Here is a 20,452-nt window from a genome sequence, read left to right on the forward strand (position 1 = left end):
ATGGAATGATGAAGTTCCGAATCATGGAGTGAATGTGATACAAAGGAACAAGGGTGCCGTAGCACAAGGAAGATGATGAAGACAGCCACGAACTGCGAACCGCAATGTCCTCCTGAAGGGGTGTGAGGGTAGTGGAGAGGCTGGAGAGAAGAGGCGACGGACTGAATGAATCAGCCGTAAGGAATGAATGAGAGAGTGGTCTATAAATAGGCATAGTCAGTCTAGGATGGCACCCTTTTTTGGTACTGCAAACCCTAAACGCAAAACGTAGAAACGCAAAAACGCAAACTGCGGGTGAAGGGTTTCTCAACACCCCCTCTCAAGCCCAAAAAGGGGAACAAGAGAAGAGTGAGGTGGAGATGCAATGCTACGTGTTGAAGAATGCTCATGCAGCAGGTGCCACTTGGACAGTGTCCCTTGTGGGGAAATTGTTCACTGGCCCAAGCGCCCTAGTACAAGGATGATGAAAACATGCAACGCATAGGAGGAATGTCGGACTTTGTGTGGTGCCGAGAACCATAAGGATATGCCCGTACTTGATCTCATGAGGTGGCTCCATTCTAACCAAGTGACTAAGGCAAGAAGAGAAGAGGAGGAAGAAGATGTAGAGAATCCCTAAGATCCAAGATTTCCACTGGAAAGGGAACGTGCAGTAAAGAACATTAGACAGAGTGAATTGGAGAACCCGAACCTCAATCTCGGGAGAGAAGCCACTAGCTCTGTGCATCCATGCTGGAAGGAATACGAAGGTCTCGCCACCAAGTCACGGCTGAACCTCCGAGGTCCCGATCTAGGTGGTACCTGAAGATCCTGGGTATCAGTAGAAAAGATGACTAGTCGAAGACAGCCACCCCAAGAAAGTAGAGGATGGGTGAAGAGCTTCATGTGGAGTAGGTTCCCCCTCTAAGGTGGGAGGTGGAGGGGCCCCCGCTGAAGTCGAAGAAGTAGATGCCTCCTTTGAGGGCAAAGAAATAACCTCCCCCTCTGAATCCCCCTTTGAAGTAGATAGGGAATCCAAAAATTCATGGATTACGGACTCTGAAATGTCTGATCATGAACCACGAACTGCAATGTCCGCCTCAAGGGGTGTGAGGGCAGTGTAAAGCACGAACCTCAATGTTCGCCTCAAGGGGTGGGAGGGTAGTGGAAGAAATGGAAGTGAGCTACCAATGGGAGGAGGATGTGACCAGTAGTAAGAGGTTGCAACCAGTAGAAAAACGCAAGTGAGGAAAGAGAGAGACTAAAAACGCAAGCATGACAGCCTGTAGGAGAGGGAAAGACTAAAACCGTAGGCAGCAGGTGAGAGAAAGACTAAAAACGCAGGCAGGACAGCCTAAAGGAGAGAGAGAGACTACAAACGCAGGAAAAAACAGCAATAGCAGTCAATATGCTGAAATCAGCTTCAAACAGTGTGTGATAGGCTAGAAACAGGTGCCAAACTGTTGTAGACAGCAATGGCCAGCTTGGACCGCGATGTCCTCCGCGTCCGGGGTGTGGGCAGCAAGCTGAAATACTTGAAATCTGCAAAAACGAGATTGTTTTCTGAATGGAGAGTGATCAGCAACAGTCACTTTGCTGTAAATAGCTGCAAGCTGCGGGTGGAAGGCTGGAAACAGGCACCAGACTGTAGATGACAGTAAGGGACAGCTAAGATTGTGATGTCCTCCGCGAAAGGGGTGTGGGCAGCAAGCTGAAAACACCTGAAACCTACAAAAACGAGATTTTGATGTAGGGAAAGAAGAAGATAAGTGGAAGCCGAACCCGCCACCGGTCTTTGCCTTCACTGGAGTGGAGGATCTTTGCCGCTGTTTGAGCAGATCTAGCTCTGATACCATGTCAAAAGATGACATACCAGCAAGACAGTAGGGTTTGCGGGGAGGAACACGGAGTGAACTCAGCAAACATGAAGAAGAGAAGAGAAGAGAGAAGAAACTCTGATGAATGGAATGATGAAGTTCTGAACCATGGAGTGAATGTGATACAAGGGAACAAGGGTGCCGTAGCACAAGGAAGATGATGAAGACAGCCACGAACCACGAACCGCAATGTCCTCCTGAAGGGTGTGAGGGTAGTGGAGAGGCTGGAGAGAAGAGGTGATGGACTGAATGAATCAGCCGTAAGGAATGAACGAGAGAGTGGTCTATAAATAGGCATAGTCAGTTTAGGATAGCGCCCCTTTTTGGGGCTGCAAACCCTAAATGCAAAACGTAGAAACGCAAAAACGCAAACTGCAGGTGAAGGGTTTCTCAACACCTTAGTCTTGCACGTTTTACCAACTCCTTTGAGGCACAATACCACAAGGTGGCAGCATGGTGAGAGTGGGTATATGGGGCAAGATATATCCACTTGCAATGGGAAGGGAGTTGACAAGCTAGGTGGTGAGGGTATCTAGGGGTGCATTAGGATCTAGTTGACGAAAATAAAAATAATGAACTTCTATATGCTTTGCGTGGGCATGACGTACTGGGTTTGGTGCAATGGCGAAAGCACTCTAGTAGTCAATGTTGTCGGAGCCGTTTATTGCACATGGAGATCTACAAGTAGTTCTTTGAGCCAACCACATTTTGTTGTGGTTTTGAACACTACTTTGCACTAAGCTTCACAATTGGAAATAGCCATTGCAATCTATTTTTTTTACTGAACTAAGAAACGAGAGATGTATCAAAATAACAACAGTTGCCACTATGAGAGACATGGGAATAGAGAAATCCAGTTGAATCACTAATTGAATATCCATGAGTAAAGAATCAGCCTTATAGAAAATGTTGGGATCTTGGGTTCCTCAAAGATATCGAAAAACATGCGTTATTGCCTACCAATGAAGTAGTGAAGGGCTGTGCATGAACTTGTACAATTGGGAGAAAAAATTGAAGACTTGGTCTCGTATGATAGATAGATCAAGCATCTAACATCTTGTTAATATAAAATAGTATCAAAGGATGCGCTACCATAATCAAAATTGAAGATGAAACTAGGATCCGAGGGAGTAGACATGGGCTTGTAGTCCTCAAAGTGAAAGGGATATAGAAGCTTTCCAATATACTTCGACTATGTCATGATGATGCCCCATTCAATGGTCGCAAATTGGATTGCAAAATAAAAGTGAAGAAGACAAAGATCTGTCATAGTAAAGGTCTGCTGTAAATTAGCCTTAAATGCTGCAATTTGACCAGCATTTGTCCCATTGACAAGCATGTCATCCACAAAGTACAAGAATTATAAAAAGTGATGCAAGAGGTAGGGGAAAGGTCTCCTGAAAGTCGATGCCATACTACTCGGCATAGTCCTTGGCAACTAAGTAGGCTTTCTACCTATCAATAGAACAATTTGACTTTCTTTCAATTTAAAAATCCATTTGATACCTATTGCTTGCTTACCAAAAGGCATGCTACATAGCTTCCGAGTGTCATTTTGATCGATGCAGTCTAAGTTTTGCCTTCATTGCATCCACCCATTTATAGTAGTAGAGGATGTCTAGCATGGAAGGAGGTCTTTGATGTAGATTGTGGAAGTAAATGTATGACCACATGAGAGTCTGTTGGTTTTGGACGAGCTTGCTTGTTTCTTGGATGAGACTTACCTTTTTCTTGATGGTCGGTGGAAGAGGCTTGTTTGGTCACCAAAGTAGCATTGTGGTTGAGATGGTTTTGTTGTTCCCAACATCTACAACAAAGGAGAGACAAGTTGGTTGAAAGTATAGGTAACTTTGGTTCCCATAGTTACCAATTGCAAAGTAGTTGGAAATCATTGATAAGATTCATGTAGACCATCAAGAGTAATAGAAACAAGCTGCAAGCTGATTAACTAGGAATACTACATCAATATATACTAACTCCTCTTGAAGATCTTTGAGGCTAGTAAGATAAGCATTTGTGTTACCTTCATTGTCCATATGCGAATGTCTTCGAGTTGCTTAGACAAGCAAGCAACTTGTAGTTTATTGTGCACTTGATACAAGGATATAAGCTGTTCTTATGCATCCTTGGCCATCTTGCATGATCTAATGTGGGAAATGATGCCTCTCTTCATAGATAAGACAATTAATGCATGCGCTTGGGCACCACGGCCATCCCATTAGATTTTCTTGAGTGGGAGCCATAGTGGAAGATGAAGAGGACTTAGTATCTTGAGAGACACCGCTCCATGTTGAGCTGGGAGGTGGTGGGAAGGTGGCCTTCGCTTGGTGCCAGTCACAATATTCTGCACATTTTTGGTGACAAAAACAACTTGCATCATGTAAGCCGACATAAGATGATTGGTGCCGTTGAGCTTGTGGTCAGCACCAAGCATGCTCGTCAAATCAGCATTACTGGTGGCCATTTTTGATGATCAGCAATAATGAGATTCTGCTGAAATGAAGAGAGAGAAAAATAATCCCAAAATTAAGAGTTGCTGAAGGAAAGGACGCTGGCCGCTTTGTGGAAGCCAAATAATAGTGATTTTTCTCTTGCTGATTGATTGCAAAGAAGAGAGAAAAGTATGCTGGAGATAATAACTTTGAAGAAAGATAATATTATCCAATAAAGACAGTGGTCAGCAATATGCTGAAATCAAAGATTAATGGCTATTGATGACTCCAAAATGTGAACAGCAATAGAATTTAAGAATATTCACCCATTAAATATGCTCAAAAAGTGGAAATTTGTTTTAATGTTGGGAAAACCTAGGACCAACAAGCTGAAGAACATGAATTTTCAAAATCTTGAGGCTGAGGGAAGAGATTTGAGGCAAGAATCCCAAGTATCTGGTGCTTGGGAGGTGAAATTGGAAAAAAGCCCCAAGTTTTTCTTGATAATTGAAGAAAGATTTGAGATTTTTTTTCCCAATTTTGCTGAATATCATAGCTAAACTGAATGGAACCTCGAATTTGATGAAATTTGTCAAATTTCAGAAAAGCCTGGAAATTTCCAAAGAAAATTGGACAAAATTGAGCTCAAATGGCAATAAGTCTTGAATGGTATTGGGAATTGAAGAGAAATTGAGGATTTTGTAAACTTTTTATCTTGATGGTGCTCAATGTCCTACCAAACATCAAATTAGGTCTCAATTCGGATGAATTTGGCCACAAATGTTAAAAGCCCCAAATTGGAGAGAAATTGAAGGTGTTTGATGAAAAGACCCAAATTGATGATAACCAGTGACGAAATTTGGGAATTCAGTGATGAAGGTCAGGAAAATGATGAAAAGCCCCAATTATTTTGATGAAATCTGCATCATATTTTGAGAATGCGAGAAAATCCCCAAGTTTTGCACAAGTTGTGCTCAGTTGGGGGCTGGTGTGGGTACAAGGACCTTGCTAGTGTATCAAGTGGAAAAAATCAATTAGTAATGATTCTTTTGAATGGAATTTGGTAAATTAGGTTGTCAAGGCCGAGGTGGCAGGATATTGTGGTAGGACCGTAGGGCATGGTGAGGATAATGAACAAGGCGGCACGTGCATGTGTAGGTGGCATCTGTTGGACATGATAGGTTGGCACTGACCAAGGGAGAGCTTTGTTAATGAAGGGGATAGGTAGATGGATTCTTGGTGATACTTTTGGTGGCAGGTAACTTGCAATTAGGTCATGACAAAGATGCAATGGGGCTAGCTAGAAGCGTCCACTCACAAGGTGGTAGATGAACATGATGAGGGTGGCAGCAACTTAGAAGGTAGTAACCTTGGAGAAAGCTGATTCTAGGACGGGTGGTAGCTTGGGTATCAGCCAAGAGTTGATGGTTTGGCTGACCAAGGTGATGAAGCAATTGGGTAGGTGAGGATAGGCATTATGTCCCAAGCTGGGCTATAGCAGCAACAAAAGTTTAGGGTAGTCGAATTTTTGGGAAAGAAAGACGAAATGGTGGTGACAATGGTGGCATGGTGGTGTGCAACTATTTGCACCTATTGGTCAAGGTGACGAAAGCTGGCATGATGGCAAGGACTTTGTGTCATAGCCAGCCGAGTTGTGGTGCTTAATGGCAATGGCTGCATTGGAGGCGGTCACGAGCGATGATGATGTTGTAACCACACTAATGCCATTGTTGGCCTAGGTGTGAAGTATCATGTACGATTAATTGATAGAGAATGAAAGATAGGGAGAGAATTAATTGTGTACAATGATACTCAAATCACAAAATGAATGCTAATGTATTTATGAATGAATGAGAGTATAATACTCGAATGACTAAAGTGAACCCATACGTAATGTGTTAAGGCTGGATGAAGTGTACTTTTATAGAAAAACCTAACCCTAAGATAGCTTAACTATCATAAGGAGCCCTAACCCTAGTGCCACTAGGGTCCTAGAGCACTAGGGGTAACAACTGTTTCATAACAGTTTAAATACGTAGGAAGCCCAGAATATGCCTCAAAGGTTATGAATGTGAAGCTCATAAGATGGCATATACTGCTTTAGTTTTAGCACATTAGGTGGAGATTAGAGTCAGTTATCCACCTTTTTCCATTGGTAGCAAGTGCATTTGCCACGTATGCCATGTCAATAGTGGCACCTCAGTTGCAGCTAGTAGCTGGCAATATTTGCTGGTTGGACCATCCTTTGTGCAGGACAGCCTGTTTCCTGAGCATTGTCTATTTATGGTTACCCCTAGGCCCATGCCTCCTATCATAGTTCCATCATTCCAGCCATCATCTCTGTCATTGACTTTCCTTAGTCAAATCTTCTACCATTACTCCAATGCCCTCACTGAGGCACCTCCGGATCATCCAGCAGTGGGTTGTGCGCAGCCTTGTGTCAGTGTTTCAGATTACTGTTCCTTTTGTTTCTTTTGTGTTTCATCTTTATTCTTTCTCTTCTCTTTGTTTTTTTCTTCCCTTCGGATCTCCCATGTGATGAGCATGGGGGCATCTAGTAATATGAATGCAAGGTATCCATGGTCTAGGGTGACACCAGTCGGACGGGAAGATACAAAGAAGCCTTGGAAGTTTGGTATCAATGAGGAAGGTGCAAGCACATAATCTATTGAGTTGGCCCCTCTCTTGTTGATTTGGAAGCAAGCGAGTCTCGAGAATGGGGCTGACACACCAGACCATTGTAAATGGCCAAGCCATGAGCCCTCCCTAGGGATAGGACGTACACTCTATAGTTTGTGCAAGGTGCAATGTCTTGGGAAGTTTGGTTAAGGTCTATCCCAAATAGATCCATATCTTCAAACATGGGATCATTTGATTTAAGAATGGGACCTGATGGTTTGCTGTCCATGTATTAAATCCATCTACTGAAATCACCTCCCCTTGCTCTGAATAGCTAAGGGCATATATGCTGAGTCGTGACATGCCTTGTATGGCAAAGGAAGATGTCCCTGGGGCAAAATAAAATGTTGCAATGTATATGTCTTTACCCTTTGGCGGTCGAATCCTAACCCATAAGAAGTGGGCCTGCTAATCCCTACTGACTACCTATGCTATGTGATTGAGCACATGTTTGTCTCATAGTCACATGGGATGACCATTTTTGGGATCCCCATTCCTGTTCCCCATTCGCATTTCCCGTTTCATGCCTAGTGTATGTGATTATATAGCCACATGGAATGTCAATTCGCGGCGATTCTTGTTCCCATTTCCCATGCCATGTAACTATGGAGCCTTGTCTAGGATTGCTACACCTCTAATCCTTGGATCCCACCTGTAGTCCTTGGTTTCACCCAAAAGACCAACCCCCAGTGGTCCTATATACCACCAATAATCTACTCCCCTGGCACTGATGTATCTCTGTGGGGAACATCATTCTTTGTTGGCATCATATCATGGGTTGTATGGGCATTTTAGTGGGTACTTTGACAGGTGCATCTGCCACTTGTAATGGACCTTGGCATATTGGATAACTTGTATTTTTGGCCCATTTTGCTGCTGGCTGACCTGTTCCCTTTATGGTTCCATCTCAGCCTATTTACAGGCTCTATCTCCTCCTTCATGGTTAACTGGAAGGTAGGTTGCTGCATGCGAGGGGCAGGGGGAGAAAGGCGATCCAAGATTGAAGAAAATATTAGGGGATGAAAGAAAATTGGGTGCAGTAGTATGTCATATGGGCTAGATGGATGAGAGGAGGAAGAGATGGGAGGAGGAGCAGGGACCACACGTGCACACCTGTGCAGCAGTTGAAGCTTCACTTTTAGTTATAGTTATGGAAGCAGGGAAATGGAAAGACCAGCGAAAATGTAACAGAAATTCTGTAGTTTAGGGAGTTTCCAATAACAAGAGGTGGGAAGAGCAACAATGGATATGGGAACACATGGAAACAGAACATGCGGAACAGCTGAAAACTGAAGTTTTTAGTAACTATGCTCATAGTATCCCTTCTCTCTGAACTCTTTCGGAAATGGGCAATCACTTCAGTTTTCCTTTGTTGAGAGAAAAATGCCTTGTCTGTTTAGGATTAAGAATTGGCTTTAGAAGGTAATTTAGTGTTGGACTTGTGAACATGTCTCATGAACTTTTATGTTTGATAAACAAGATCAAGTCTATCTTTAAGTATTTGGAGAGTTAAAGATTTTTCTAAAGTTGTATAATTAAGAAGGAAAGTTGCAAGTGCCTTTGATTAAAAGTGCTGGCAGTCTGAAGGATAGGCCAAAGTCTCCACACAGGACAAGCAAGGTCGCTATCTATATGCCAGTAACGAATTTAACATAAAGGCTAATTTAGGAAGGTTTGATGAAGGTGATATCCCAAGTTTGCTTGACACAACATTTGAACTTTGCATCGCAGGTGCTACTGAGTCAATCTCATAGATTTCGTGCTTTAGTGCTGCTTGGAAAATTCCTCGACATGGGAGCCTGGGCTGTTGACTTGGTAAGCCGAAAAGACAAAATGTCCAACTTGGGTGTTGAGTACAAGCTTGCAAATACCTACTCTTAACCAATGGCTGATTTGTGTAGGCACTCTCTGTTGGGATTTTTCCATATGTGCTGAAGCTACTTCAAACCACTGCAGCTGAACTGAGGCAGATACTTGTTTTTATATGGACGAAAATTTTAGCATTAGACAAGGTATTGTGGCAGGATGTGCTCTTGTATTTAGTACTGGGTAACAAAATAGTCATCTAACTCAGCTTTTGTGTCTACAGTCATGTCAGGTTGACTTGGTTAAAGATGGAGGACATCAATACTTCATCAAGTTTTTGGATAGTCCAGATGTCATTTATCCTGAGCAAAGAGCAATGGCTGCTTTTGTTTTAGCTGTGATTGTGGATGGTTATCGGAGAGGGCAAGAGGAATGTTTTCAGTGTGGTCTGATAAGCATATGTCTAAGACGTATTGCATGCTCATCATCAGAAGGGCAGTTAGAACCCTTGCTCTTGCAATGGCTTTGTTTGTGCCTGGGTAAACTTTGGGATGGGTATGCTCGTGCACAGCAAGTAGGACTTCAAGAAAATGCTCCAACTATCTTAATGCATCTTTTGTCTGAGCCACAGCCTGAGGTATATGCTTTTATAAGTAAAAGACTGTATTTTAAAAGCAAAATGTTCTGCAAATCAAGATTTAGAATCTCGTTTATGCAGGTTCGAGCTTCTGCGACATTTGCATTAGGAACACTGATTGCTACTGGTGGTGAGATTGTTGCTGACAGCTCTTCTTTGGATGATGAATATGAAGATGAAGAGAGGCATAGGGCAGAACAAGAAATAGCTAACATTCTTTTAAAGGTTCTGTGTGATGGAAGTCCTTTAGTAAGAGCAGAGCTAGCGATAGGTATGTGTATTGAATGACCTCCTATCTTATCAATTTGTATCTTTTGGCATACAGATCTATGCCACATTCTAAGAATCTTGAAATTTAATGTTCAGGCCTTTCACGGTTGGCAATTGGACATAATAGGCATTTGAAGCCTATGGCTGCTGCTTACTTAAAGCCTCCTTCCAACTCTATGCTTACCTCGTTACCTGCCTTGGCATCTATTCGCAGTCCCGCTGGTAGCTACAGTCATGCAGCTCAAATGGTAATTGCTGGAAGCTCTATGGGAATCAACCATAGCTCAGGATTAAGGGTGGGCTCGGCAGAGGCTGCAGTGCCAGTTAATGTTAATGCTGGCAGTCCCTCCTTATATTCATCTGGGGTCATGCGGGGGTCTCCCTCATCTGATGGTTCATCACATCTTTCAGAGGATGTTAGGATGTTAGGGAATGGAAATGCTAGCAATGGCCTTCCCAGACCAAGAAGACAACGCACAGAGGAAAGTGGGCTCTATGCTCGGTGTGTTTCTGCTATATATGCTCTTGGAAGGGATCCATGTCCTCGTGTCGCAAGTCTGGGACGGCAAGTTTTGCGGACAATTGGTGTTGAGCCAGTTGTGGTGAATCATCCTAGAGCAGGGGGAGGCCCCAGCCCCACTATGGGTCCAAGCCCTGGGCACCATAGGAATTCGTCTGTTGGAGCTGTACCACCAGGTGCACTATCAGGATTACCTCGATCTTTTTCATGGATTGATTCACCATCAGGTTTGTGCCTAGCCACTCATAGGTTTTTGAGATGTATGGTAGATCATATGTTAAGGGAAGTGTCTATAATGCCTTTGTACAAACATGCCTTGTTTGTTTTCGTTACTTGAGTAGAGTTTTGACCTGAATTGTTTATTTGAAATGCTTTTGACTTCAACACATTTGCACACTTTTTTTTGCAGAGCCACACAGTTTGATAAGATTTCTGTTTGGCAGGAAATTTCACTGTCACCTTCAGAACTCCGCCAGCTAGCCCCCCTACAGGACAAAGTGTTTTAGCTGGGAATGGGATGAGGAGAGTATGCTCTCTTGAATTTAGCCCTCATATGCGGAGAAATGTAGACACAGGGTTGGCAGATACAGCACTAGTTGGAGGTGGGACGTCTCAGGTGCTAGATGCTTTTACAGTTCCAGCATCAACTTTGTACAGCTGGAGTTGCGGCCATTTTTCCCGGCCACTTCTAGAAAATTCTCATGATGATGACGAAGAGGTGTTGTTACGGAGAGAGGAAAGAGAGAGGCTTGCGCTTGATGGAATATCAAAGTGCCAGCACTCTAGTAAGTTGTTACAGCTTCACGTCATTTGCTCTCCCCACAATAAGGAAAACTAATGGATTGTAGCGGGTTACCTTCCTAAAAAGATTGGGAGACAGCCTTTTCTAATTTGTTCCATTCTTGGCATGCATGCATTGTAACATGTTTGTTCGTACATTTCATAATTAAACATTTAGATTATATGAAAAGGAAAGTATGACAGGAGTTGGATAAAGTATAAATGTCACTTGGAGTTTGATTGGTATTTGATGCTATGCATGTGTGATGCAGATGTGATTAGGGTCAGTGATCAAATTGCTAGTTGGGATTTGGATTCTCAAATTAGTGTAAAGGCTGTGCTCTTGCATCCCTTCATGCCAGTTGTATGCTTTGCTGATGAAAATGAGGTTATCAGGTGAGTTGTTTACTCTTTATGTTGAGAGCTTTGTATTAAATTGCTTCAGTTCTGCCAGTTCTGAAGTTAAGGAGACAAAAATGCATTTCGATTAAAGCTTTAGGATACAAAGTCTTTGTTCTTGCTCCTATTCATAGTCGGGATGATGCATTGAAGAATAACAATGCACAACCCCTTGCAAAGGCTTACAATGTGGTGTTCTTGACACATGGTGTCTTGATAGTGCAGTATGGAGGCTCATCGTTTCATTTGAGTTGCTCCCAAAGCACTGGAGATATTAAACCGTGTGCTCCACAAGAGCCTGGAGGCCAAGTTACTGTGCTAATTGAGTTTCTTCAATCTGCCCATCTACCTGAAGAACACACTAAATTGAGTGTTGATTTGAAAGTCGCTTTCAAGTAAACCACTCAGAGTTTTGAGCCCCTTCTTTTCCGTATTTAGGAGAATACTGACTCCAAACACTATCCCCTCAATAATTCCATCTTTGTCACGGATTCCAGTTCCATCTCTGCCAAATAGTTTCAAAAGGTTGAAGCAACGCTGTAAAAAAGATGTGATGTGATAAGATTCATTGGATGTCCTTGTAATAGCAGCCCAGGCTTTTTTGTGTTTAAAAAGAATCCCCAACTTCCAGTTCAGCTGAAATGCTCCACAGTAGTCTCTATTCTGAAACATGTCGGTGTAAGTTGGTGGGAGAATAATCACTCTCAGGCACAACTGAAATAACAACAAGGTAAAATAATTGAGCCAAGACTGGCACTCGTTGGGGAGGGATCACCTCCTTTGTTGAGGATATCTTCCTTAAACATTAGGAACTATGGTAAAGTACACTAAAATGTGGATTACTCACAGCACAGACTTGACATATAATCTCTATTTATCATTCTGGTGATCAGCAAGGGATCAAGTTGAATTGAAAGTGAGTGATTATTTTTGTGCTTTTCTACAAGTAGCTAATACAATTCCAGCCATCGGATGATTATAATTCTCATGTTCAGGGGTCTTATTGACGGACTCAAGTATTGCCCTAGGTTATTTCAAATGGCATCTAGCTTCTTTGCCTTTCACAGAGTTACTCCTACAAACAAGGGCTCCCTTAAACGATCTATTCTTTATCTAGCTGACATAGTGGGCATCAAGGAATCCAGATAGATCAAATGAGCCATTGTTCAAGCTGGCTGATATCCTCTTTATACTTCTTTTTAGTACAGGAGCGGAAGCATTGACCATTTGTTCATGCAGATAGAGCATGGGAGAGTAACTTTATTAACTACAAATGCATGTAGAGGGTGGACTCAGGAGACAACTCTGTCAATTCAAATACCAACTGGAAATATTCATGTGAAGACAAGAGAAGGAATTGCTTGGGGTCCAAGTAATATAGGGTAAGATAATCATGCACAGAGGTAGGACACCTGAACCTATGCTCTTGATGTGTGCTGGGCAGCTTTTTTGGCAAAATTTCCAGCAATGTGAAACAGGAAAACAGAATATCTGATGAAGCGGAGGATGAAGGTCTGAGGACCCAAAATCAACTTAGAAAACGGTCATAGTTGGCTAAAGATTGTCACGTGTCTCCATCTCCTAGGTGCAGCATGTGAACACGTCTTGAACACAAAGTTCTTTTACATTTCTGGTTGTAACAATCGCAAGGCAAAGGATAATTATAATGTCCTGGCAGTCACTAAAAGATGAGTGGGAAAGAAAGTGAGTGAAAATATGGTTGCCCGGTGCTCGATGCATGTAAACACTTGGATGAGGAAGTTGATGCTTTGTATATGCTGAAGTAGCTGTTGTAATCTGTTTTGTCACTCTGTCATGCCCTAATAGCTTAAGGTAGGTGCTGAAAAGTGTTTTAGCTTGTAAAAGAGTTTTTTAGCAGTGATCAATGGTCATTGAGATGGATGAATTCATCATTATATAAATAAGTAGTCTTTTATGTTTGCAACGATGAGGAGTGAGTGTGATCTCTGTTGCAAACTCAAGTCCTTAGAGTACAAGCTAAACAATTTGAGATCCTTGTCCTTCAGGATCTGGGACTATGAGGAGGGAGCGCTGATGAACACATTTGAAAATCACAGTGCTGCAGATAAGGGGGTGTCCAGGCTTTGCCTTCTAAATGAGCTTGATGACAGCCTCCTCCTTGTTGCTTCGAGTAAGTGTGAATCCTTTCTACATTTGGGTACTTGGAGACACTAAACTTCCACAAGTTTGTTTTTGTGCATCAGATAGTTGATCTTTCTTTACATGCCCACAGGTGATGGTAGTGTTAGAGTATGGAAAGATTACACACAGAAGTCTAAGCAACGGTTGGTGACAGCATGGCAAACTGTTCAGGGGCATAGGCCTGGTGTCCGCAGTATGAATGCCGTAGTGGACTGGCAACAATTGAGGGGATATTTGGTAGTCTCTCCTTTTTTCGATGAGTTCTTTTCTTTTGTTTTTTGTTTTTTTTTCTTTTGGGGGGGGGGGGGGGGGGGGGAGGATTTTCCTGACTTCTCCATATACATCGTTCGAGCTACTATTAACTATATTCCTGTTTTTTCAATGGCTGGACAGTATGCTTCTGGCGAAATATCCAGCATCATGGTGTGGGATTTGAATCAAGAATTGCTGGCATTTAATATGCCTTCAGATTCAGATAGCACAGTCTCTGCGTTGGTATGCTTGGTAACATGGGATTCTAGGCTTGTACTTGTTTTGTTTTGTATTTCTAATTTTTTGTCTGTTTTCAGTCTGCCTCTCAAGGGCTGAGCCAACATGTAACAGCTGGCTATAATGATGGATCAGTGAAGGTGTTCGATATCCGTTCACGGGATGTGTAAGTGCAAAAATTTGGATGGGAACTTTTTAAAAATCAGTCTCGTTACATCTGGTTACCTGGCTTAAAAGCCTCTTTGAATTTCAGTTGTTACAGAACAACTCCACACCGCCAGAGAGTCATGGGTATTGGATTTCTACCTGGAGGTGAATCTAGCAAGGTCTCTCTCTCTCTCTCTCTCTCTCACACACACACACACACACACACACACACACACACACACACACACACACACACACACACACACACACACACGTACGTTTCATTCCATTAGGTATCACTTGGTGAAGTTATGAGTTAGGGACATGCATGTAATGTTTTGGGTCTCATAGGTCTTTTGAAGTGGTTAATGCTGCTACCTTAACAGCCACATACCACCACCACCCACCCCCCAACAACACCCCCGCGCCCCTCCCATCCATACCAATTCAAGTCTAAACCTTCTGGTCACACTGTTCAGCCTACAGACTGAGCATGTAATGTTTTGGGTCTCATAGGTCTTTTGAAGTGGTTAATGCTGCTACCTTAACAGCCACATACCACCACCACCCACCCCCCAACAACACCCCCGTGCCCCTCCCATCCATACCAATTCAAGTCTAAACCTTCTGGTCACACTGTTCAGCCTACAGACTGAGCTACACCATTTGGTTTGTGTGCACATGCACGTGTGCGCATTCTGTTCACATGGAGCAGGGTAACATGATTGATTGACAAATGACAAACAAGAAATACAATCTAAAATTCATGTATTTATGTGCTCTTAAGTCTGATGTCCCAGTAAACCTGTTGTCTGCAAATGTTTAGATGGCAGACATGCTTACTATTTGTTGGTCGGGTCGCTTGGTCATGTTTACCTATAACTGTAGTGTGGGACTTATTGCTCGTATGGGTGTTTGTTCCCTATCAGATGTTCTATTAAGCAAGCATATCACATACTTGTGTTTCGGAATGCAGATTGTATCAGCATCTGTAGCAGGTGACCTGAAATTTCTTGACATGAGGAAAGATACAGGACCCTACTTGGCTGTGGACGCCCATAAGGGTTCACTGTCTGCCTTGGCTGTACATCGATATGCTCCCTTTATTGCAAGTGGTTCTGCCAAACAGTATATAAAAGTATTTGATGTCAATGGGGAGCAATTGAGTGTCATTCGGTATCATAACAGCTTTCTGGGGCAGCGTATAGGACCTGTCAGTGCACTGGCTTTCCATCCATACAAGGTTTATCTTGCTGCAGGAGCAACTGACTCCTATGTGTCCATTTATTCTGGAGATAGTGGCCTGTCAAGATGACATTTATCAATCTTTGGTTGGCTGGTGGACTTGTGTGCTGGGGATGAGCCAGGCAAGCTGATGTCATGCTGTCTTCTGAGTTATGTCAAATTATTATGATTCAGAAGCCGTGGTAGCATGAATCTGAGGGCCCACAAAAGTTCTGTGCAGTGATCTTTGCGTGCAGCGTAGGGTCTATGTGTGGATTTCTTCTGGGAAGAAGGCGGCTTACAGGATTTATACTTATATTCTTTGACCCTAGCAGGCTTCCTGTACACATGATACGTACTGGGACATGTACACACGGGGTATCTGTAAATAGTTTGTCATGCGAAGCCCCAGGCTGTGACGAAACCTAAAACATACATTGAACAGATGCCCGGGTTAAACAGGACAGATGCACACCAGGTGAAACCGGGATGGCTTACAACTTGTATAGAAGCATATGCTCTCATCTCCCAGAATTGTTCAATTCTGTGTGACATATCTTTTGGCTGTATATTCAAGAGTCATTACTATAATACCTGGCACAGCTTGGATAGTGATAAGCATACTTGATGGAAGAACTTTACTCAATGGCTTGTCCCCACCCAAAATGCAGTAAGAACATTCTTCCTAAGCCTGTTCCTCCTCTCCAGAAGTCCCAAAAGAAAGGGATATGTATATATCCATAAATTGGATGAGTCAGGTATCTCATTTTTTTTCTATAATTGATTCCAATGTATAAAGCAAGTCTCTTCCAACTACTGTATTTTTCAAAGCATAGTGGTATCGAGGACAATTTGGTATGGGGAATAGGTTAGAGGGATATTACACCCTCCAATTTTGCAAAGCTATACCTTTCTTTTTTCCTTTACTCTGTACACTCTCTCTAACAGGTTTATTTGAAAGTTCTAATAAAGTCTCCTTTATTGGAATAAGAAAACCTATCTTTACATCTACATTGAAAGGACTGGCTGTTCTTTGGATCCTGTGTCAGGAGCAACTTTGAACTTGTTGAGGGTGATGTTATATGGGAAGATAAACCCAGGCTGGAGGCAATTATTTCAGCTTTGTACATAGTATTTGATGTACACGGGCAAGGCAAAAGAAATTGTTGATACTAATGATGAGTGGATGGAACTGTAGTACAGTAGCAGTACCAGTGGGGGCAAGTGTTACATATACTATGTGTGGTTCTTAGAAGCCGAAGTGTTGTTAATAGCTTCTTGATTTGCGTTAGTTTTGGTGGTCATTCCCCATTCCTTTTTGTTAAGCATAGTTGGACAGAATTTGGCTCTATGTACAATGGTGAGGTCGGTAACTCCCAAGTTTCAACTTGACACCTGGCAGCACATATCCCAACCCTATACAACTTAACTGGCTGTAATAAAGGATGCTAATTGTTGCCTTGTACTCTTAGATAAGGTCGGGAAAATGTGTTTATATGCTAAGGTTCCTGAGCTAATATCTTGACACCTTACAACATGCAATGAGACTACATAACTCAACGAAGAAAACCAAAGTTTTGCTTGATATGAGGATAACTTAAGTTTTGATTGATACAAGAATGACCGTTGGTTTTTGGAATAGGTGAAGCAGAGCAGTAGATCAAACATTGCATGATGTGATGATATGTGGTAATGTGATTGATTGTTTGGAAGATCTATGTTCATCAGGCCCTATGGCAAGTGTACATGCAAAGCTATGTCTAAACAATTGTATCATGATCTTTGGCAAAAAGTTGGATCACGAGAAGGTCCTACTCAAAAACAAACTTCTACCTTGTATTTTGCTATGTTAAAAGGTTGACATGCCATGCCTAGGATGCACGGTGTGCAAAGCATGGACATGTAACATAACGAGTAGAAAAGACTGTTGAATTTTGTGTAGATGCTTGCTTATTTTGTTTTGCATCACTAGCACATAACCTCCCATTACAATAGGCTTCTTGCTAAATGGTTACGAGCAAGCAATACTTGTACATGGAGTAGGGAAACATGTCTATTTTGCTACTCATGATGGTATATCGGAGTAAAATGTTGTCTAAGTGCTTGGAAAATCAACACGAAGTGTCATGTTGAAACTTGTACAACTATCACCATTGATTCTCCCCCTTGGTAGTCTACTTTTCACAAACACAATGTGGCAATTATGATGATAGTGCTTTGTGAGAGAACTTTGAGATAGAAATACGAGGAAGAATGAGATGTGGTTGGTGAATTATCCTAAAGCAATGAGTAGAAGCATATTTGTTATGGTGGATGATTGAGTTATACATGAACAACATTAATGGTAAGGTATGCATGCATGCTGAAAGTTAGGGTAGAAGTAGAAATGGCTTTAGCTTAGGTCCAATGTCTTATTGTCAAAGTAGTGCCTCTTGTATAGAAGAACATAAGTTTGCTCTACACCATGGATATCTAATGAAATCTCCTAACTATTAAATCATGCATCATATATTGGTCTTTCTCAAAGGTAAGTTGTATAAGACTAGAGCTTCGCACAAGTGATCCACCTAACTTAGTTATCTTGCCCTTCTCCCTAACACAATTTTGTAACCCAATTAAGCATATTGTGATGTGATATGGCTATGTACATAATTTAAATGCAGTTGCGTGGAATCTACATGGAAATGCTTATTGAGCTATGAAAATTGCTTTAACTATTCTAGCTTGATGTGAAGACAATGCTTTGGTAAAAAGGTTCTTAGAGTGAGTATTCAAAAAGTTCAATCAATAATGTCAATGTTTTTAAATCATGTGGAGCTCTAGCCTCTTTATATTGCTTGTCATTTTGTGCATGCTTATAGCTACAAAGTTGAGGATAGCATGAAAGTTCCATCACAAGTTTGTTGGAAATACATTGTTCTTACCGCTACTTATGATCTTGTCACACAGTTAAAAAAAACATTCTTTACATATGGCATTGCTTTGCAGTGTCTCTGTGTAAAATAATAACATGGTGCTAGATATGTATCGACATATCTACACTAATAAGATGAGTTGTAGCCTATAAACTTGGTATTTTTAAATATAGTCCAAAATATAAGTTTCTACTACTATCACTAAAGAGAGCAAGTAAATTGTCCTAACCCTTTTGACTTTTTGACACTAGAGCTAGCCTAATAGGATGTTTGTACAAGTTGGCCTCATATGGACAACGAGGTGTATTGAAAATAGTTTCCTTGAAACACATTCTCAAAGTGTAACTAGTTCCACACTCTTATTAAGGGTGATATGTCATTGAGCATAACTTATGCTAAGCATGGCCTAATACAATAGTAGTACCGGTAGTACATCTATCTTTCTTTCAAGCTTGCATCACAGTTTTGCCACAACTTGATAGGACATAGAACTCTTCTAGTATTGTTTTTAAGCTCACTATACATTTCTAAAAAAGTATACCTTGGATTGGAGCATGTCTTGGCAGTCATATACCTTGTTATGTGTAGATCTCAGTGAGTGTGCACTACTAGTGCATTTTGAATTTGAAACTACACATGATGAACATATGCCCCTCTCCAAGCATCCAATGTGCTTCTATGGAACATTTCAACCATGATATCTTTTACTTTTTCTCCTATATATAAATCCAAGCTTGAAAAGTCATTCTTTTGACAATATATGCTCTAGACAAAGATGTTTTAATGTACACTCCATGAAAGAGCTATGATAGATAAGCTTGAAAATTCATTCTTTAGGTGATATAATCTAAACAAAGATGTTTTAACTTACATTTCATGAAAGAGAAGCTTGTAACTTGGCACACCTATCTATGCTTCAAATTCAAAAATAAGCTCTAGTTTCATGAAAACCTTCTTAGAGAAATGATTTAGTGTTAGAGAAGAACGTGTAAGAAAACAAAATGCTAGAATATTATGTGAAAACTTGGGGAAACAATGGGGATGGCAATAACTACTATGACAAAGGAACACTTTGCCACTTTGTAGCACCTTTGCACAATAGAAGCTATTGAGAGGTAGTGCATAGGGTGTGCAAGAAACTAACATGAATTGCATATACATACTATGATATTATACAAATTTTGTTCATTGGATTACCCTCATGAAAGAAGGCTTCGTGGATTTCATGTGTTATTGTAGCTTTGTAACAATAAGATGACAAATTGCATAATGTAATAGGAAATATTGAAATTGCAAAAGCTCTTGATTATTTCACTTAATGATATCGATGTCCATTAAAAAAAGACAATGTTTAGATGCAAAAGCTATCAAATCAAGTCTAATAATTCCAAAGAAGGCTATTTAAGGGCAATCCATGTGAATCTAAGTTTTTACTTTCTTGATGGCTCAAGATGCTTATTGGACCCCTAAGGCACTAAATGCATGGGCGAGGCAATGCCAAATGGGAAAAGCAAACTTTTCAAGGAAATATCATCCATCATGTCAATCATGCAAATAAGAATAATCATTAGTTAAGGATTCGATAGAGATGTGTAAAACATAACATATGAAAACCTAGCAAAAAAAGTATGCAACCTTTTGTTTAGAGAAGATATGGTGAGCACCCTACAAAAATTGATGTCAGGTGACCAAACATGACAAGTCATGCAACTAATATCAAGCCCAACAGGTAGTATTGCTTTTGGGTTACCATACAATTTGGAACATTATGCCCACACGGAAACATGGAGTGTATTTGTGCATTCTAATCACAATGTATAAGGGGTACAACATGTTACAGTTCCTATATACAGGTTTGAGAATGAGTGAATAGTGAGAGAAATAACACGAACTCAAAGAATGGATACATGGGCAATGGAAGGTTGTAACATAACACACAAGAGATGCACCATACAAATCACATAAGTGAATGGCATGTGGGGTGACTAGTAGTATCTCTAGAGATTCTCTACAAAGTGGATGTGATGTGATGTAACACAAGTGGAGGAAGAGTGCAATATATATATAGAAGATCATATATAAAATGTAGGGTGACATCTATGATAAATGACCTAGCTTGAAATGGGCTACTCAAC

The 20,452-nt window shown here is 41.3% G+C and overlaps 1 protein-coding gene across 1 annotated transcript in view; it reads left to right on the forward strand.

Moving 5' to 3' along the window:
- The window catches only part of RAPTOR1 (Regulatory-associated protein of TOR 1), a 57,055-nt gene extending 40,751 nt beyond the window's left edge, over positions 1 to 16,304 (forward strand). The window contains exons 11-23 of the mRNA XM_087669588.1: positions 8,699 to 8,782; positions 8,869 to 8,979; positions 9,057 to 9,410; positions 9,492 to 9,681; positions 9,777 to 10,427; positions 10,644 to 10,985; positions 11,253 to 11,376; positions 13,407 to 13,531; positions 13,634 to 13,779; positions 13,936 to 14,037; positions 14,112 to 14,197; positions 14,285 to 14,357; positions 15,155 to 16,304. Coding sequence (XP_087525714.1) covers positions 8,699 to 8,782; positions 8,869 to 8,979; positions 9,057 to 9,410; positions 9,492 to 9,681; positions 9,777 to 10,427; positions 10,644 to 10,985; positions 11,253 to 11,376; positions 13,407 to 13,531; positions 13,634 to 13,779; positions 13,936 to 14,037; positions 14,112 to 14,197; positions 14,285 to 14,357; positions 15,155 to 15,493 — 2,727 coding nt within the window. The 3' untranslated portion in view covers positions 15,494 to 16,304. The remainder of the gene's footprint in view (positions 1 to 8,698; positions 8,783 to 8,868; positions 8,980 to 9,056; positions 9,411 to 9,491; positions 9,682 to 9,776; positions 10,428 to 10,643; positions 10,986 to 11,252; positions 11,377 to 13,406; positions 13,532 to 13,633; positions 13,780 to 13,935; positions 14,038 to 14,111; positions 14,198 to 14,284; positions 14,358 to 15,154) is intronic.
- Positions 16,305 to 20,452: the final 4,148 nt, after the last annotated feature.

The sequence above is a fragment of the Lygodium microphyllum genome, chromosome 27, assembly GCF_053477565.2.
Source record: "Lygodium microphyllum isolate KBCC chromosome 27, Lygodium_microphyllum_v1.1.10, whole genome shotgun sequence".
Classification (NCBI taxonomy): Eukaryota; Viridiplantae; Streptophyta; class Polypodiopsida; order Schizaeales; family Lygodiaceae; genus Lygodium; species Lygodium microphyllum.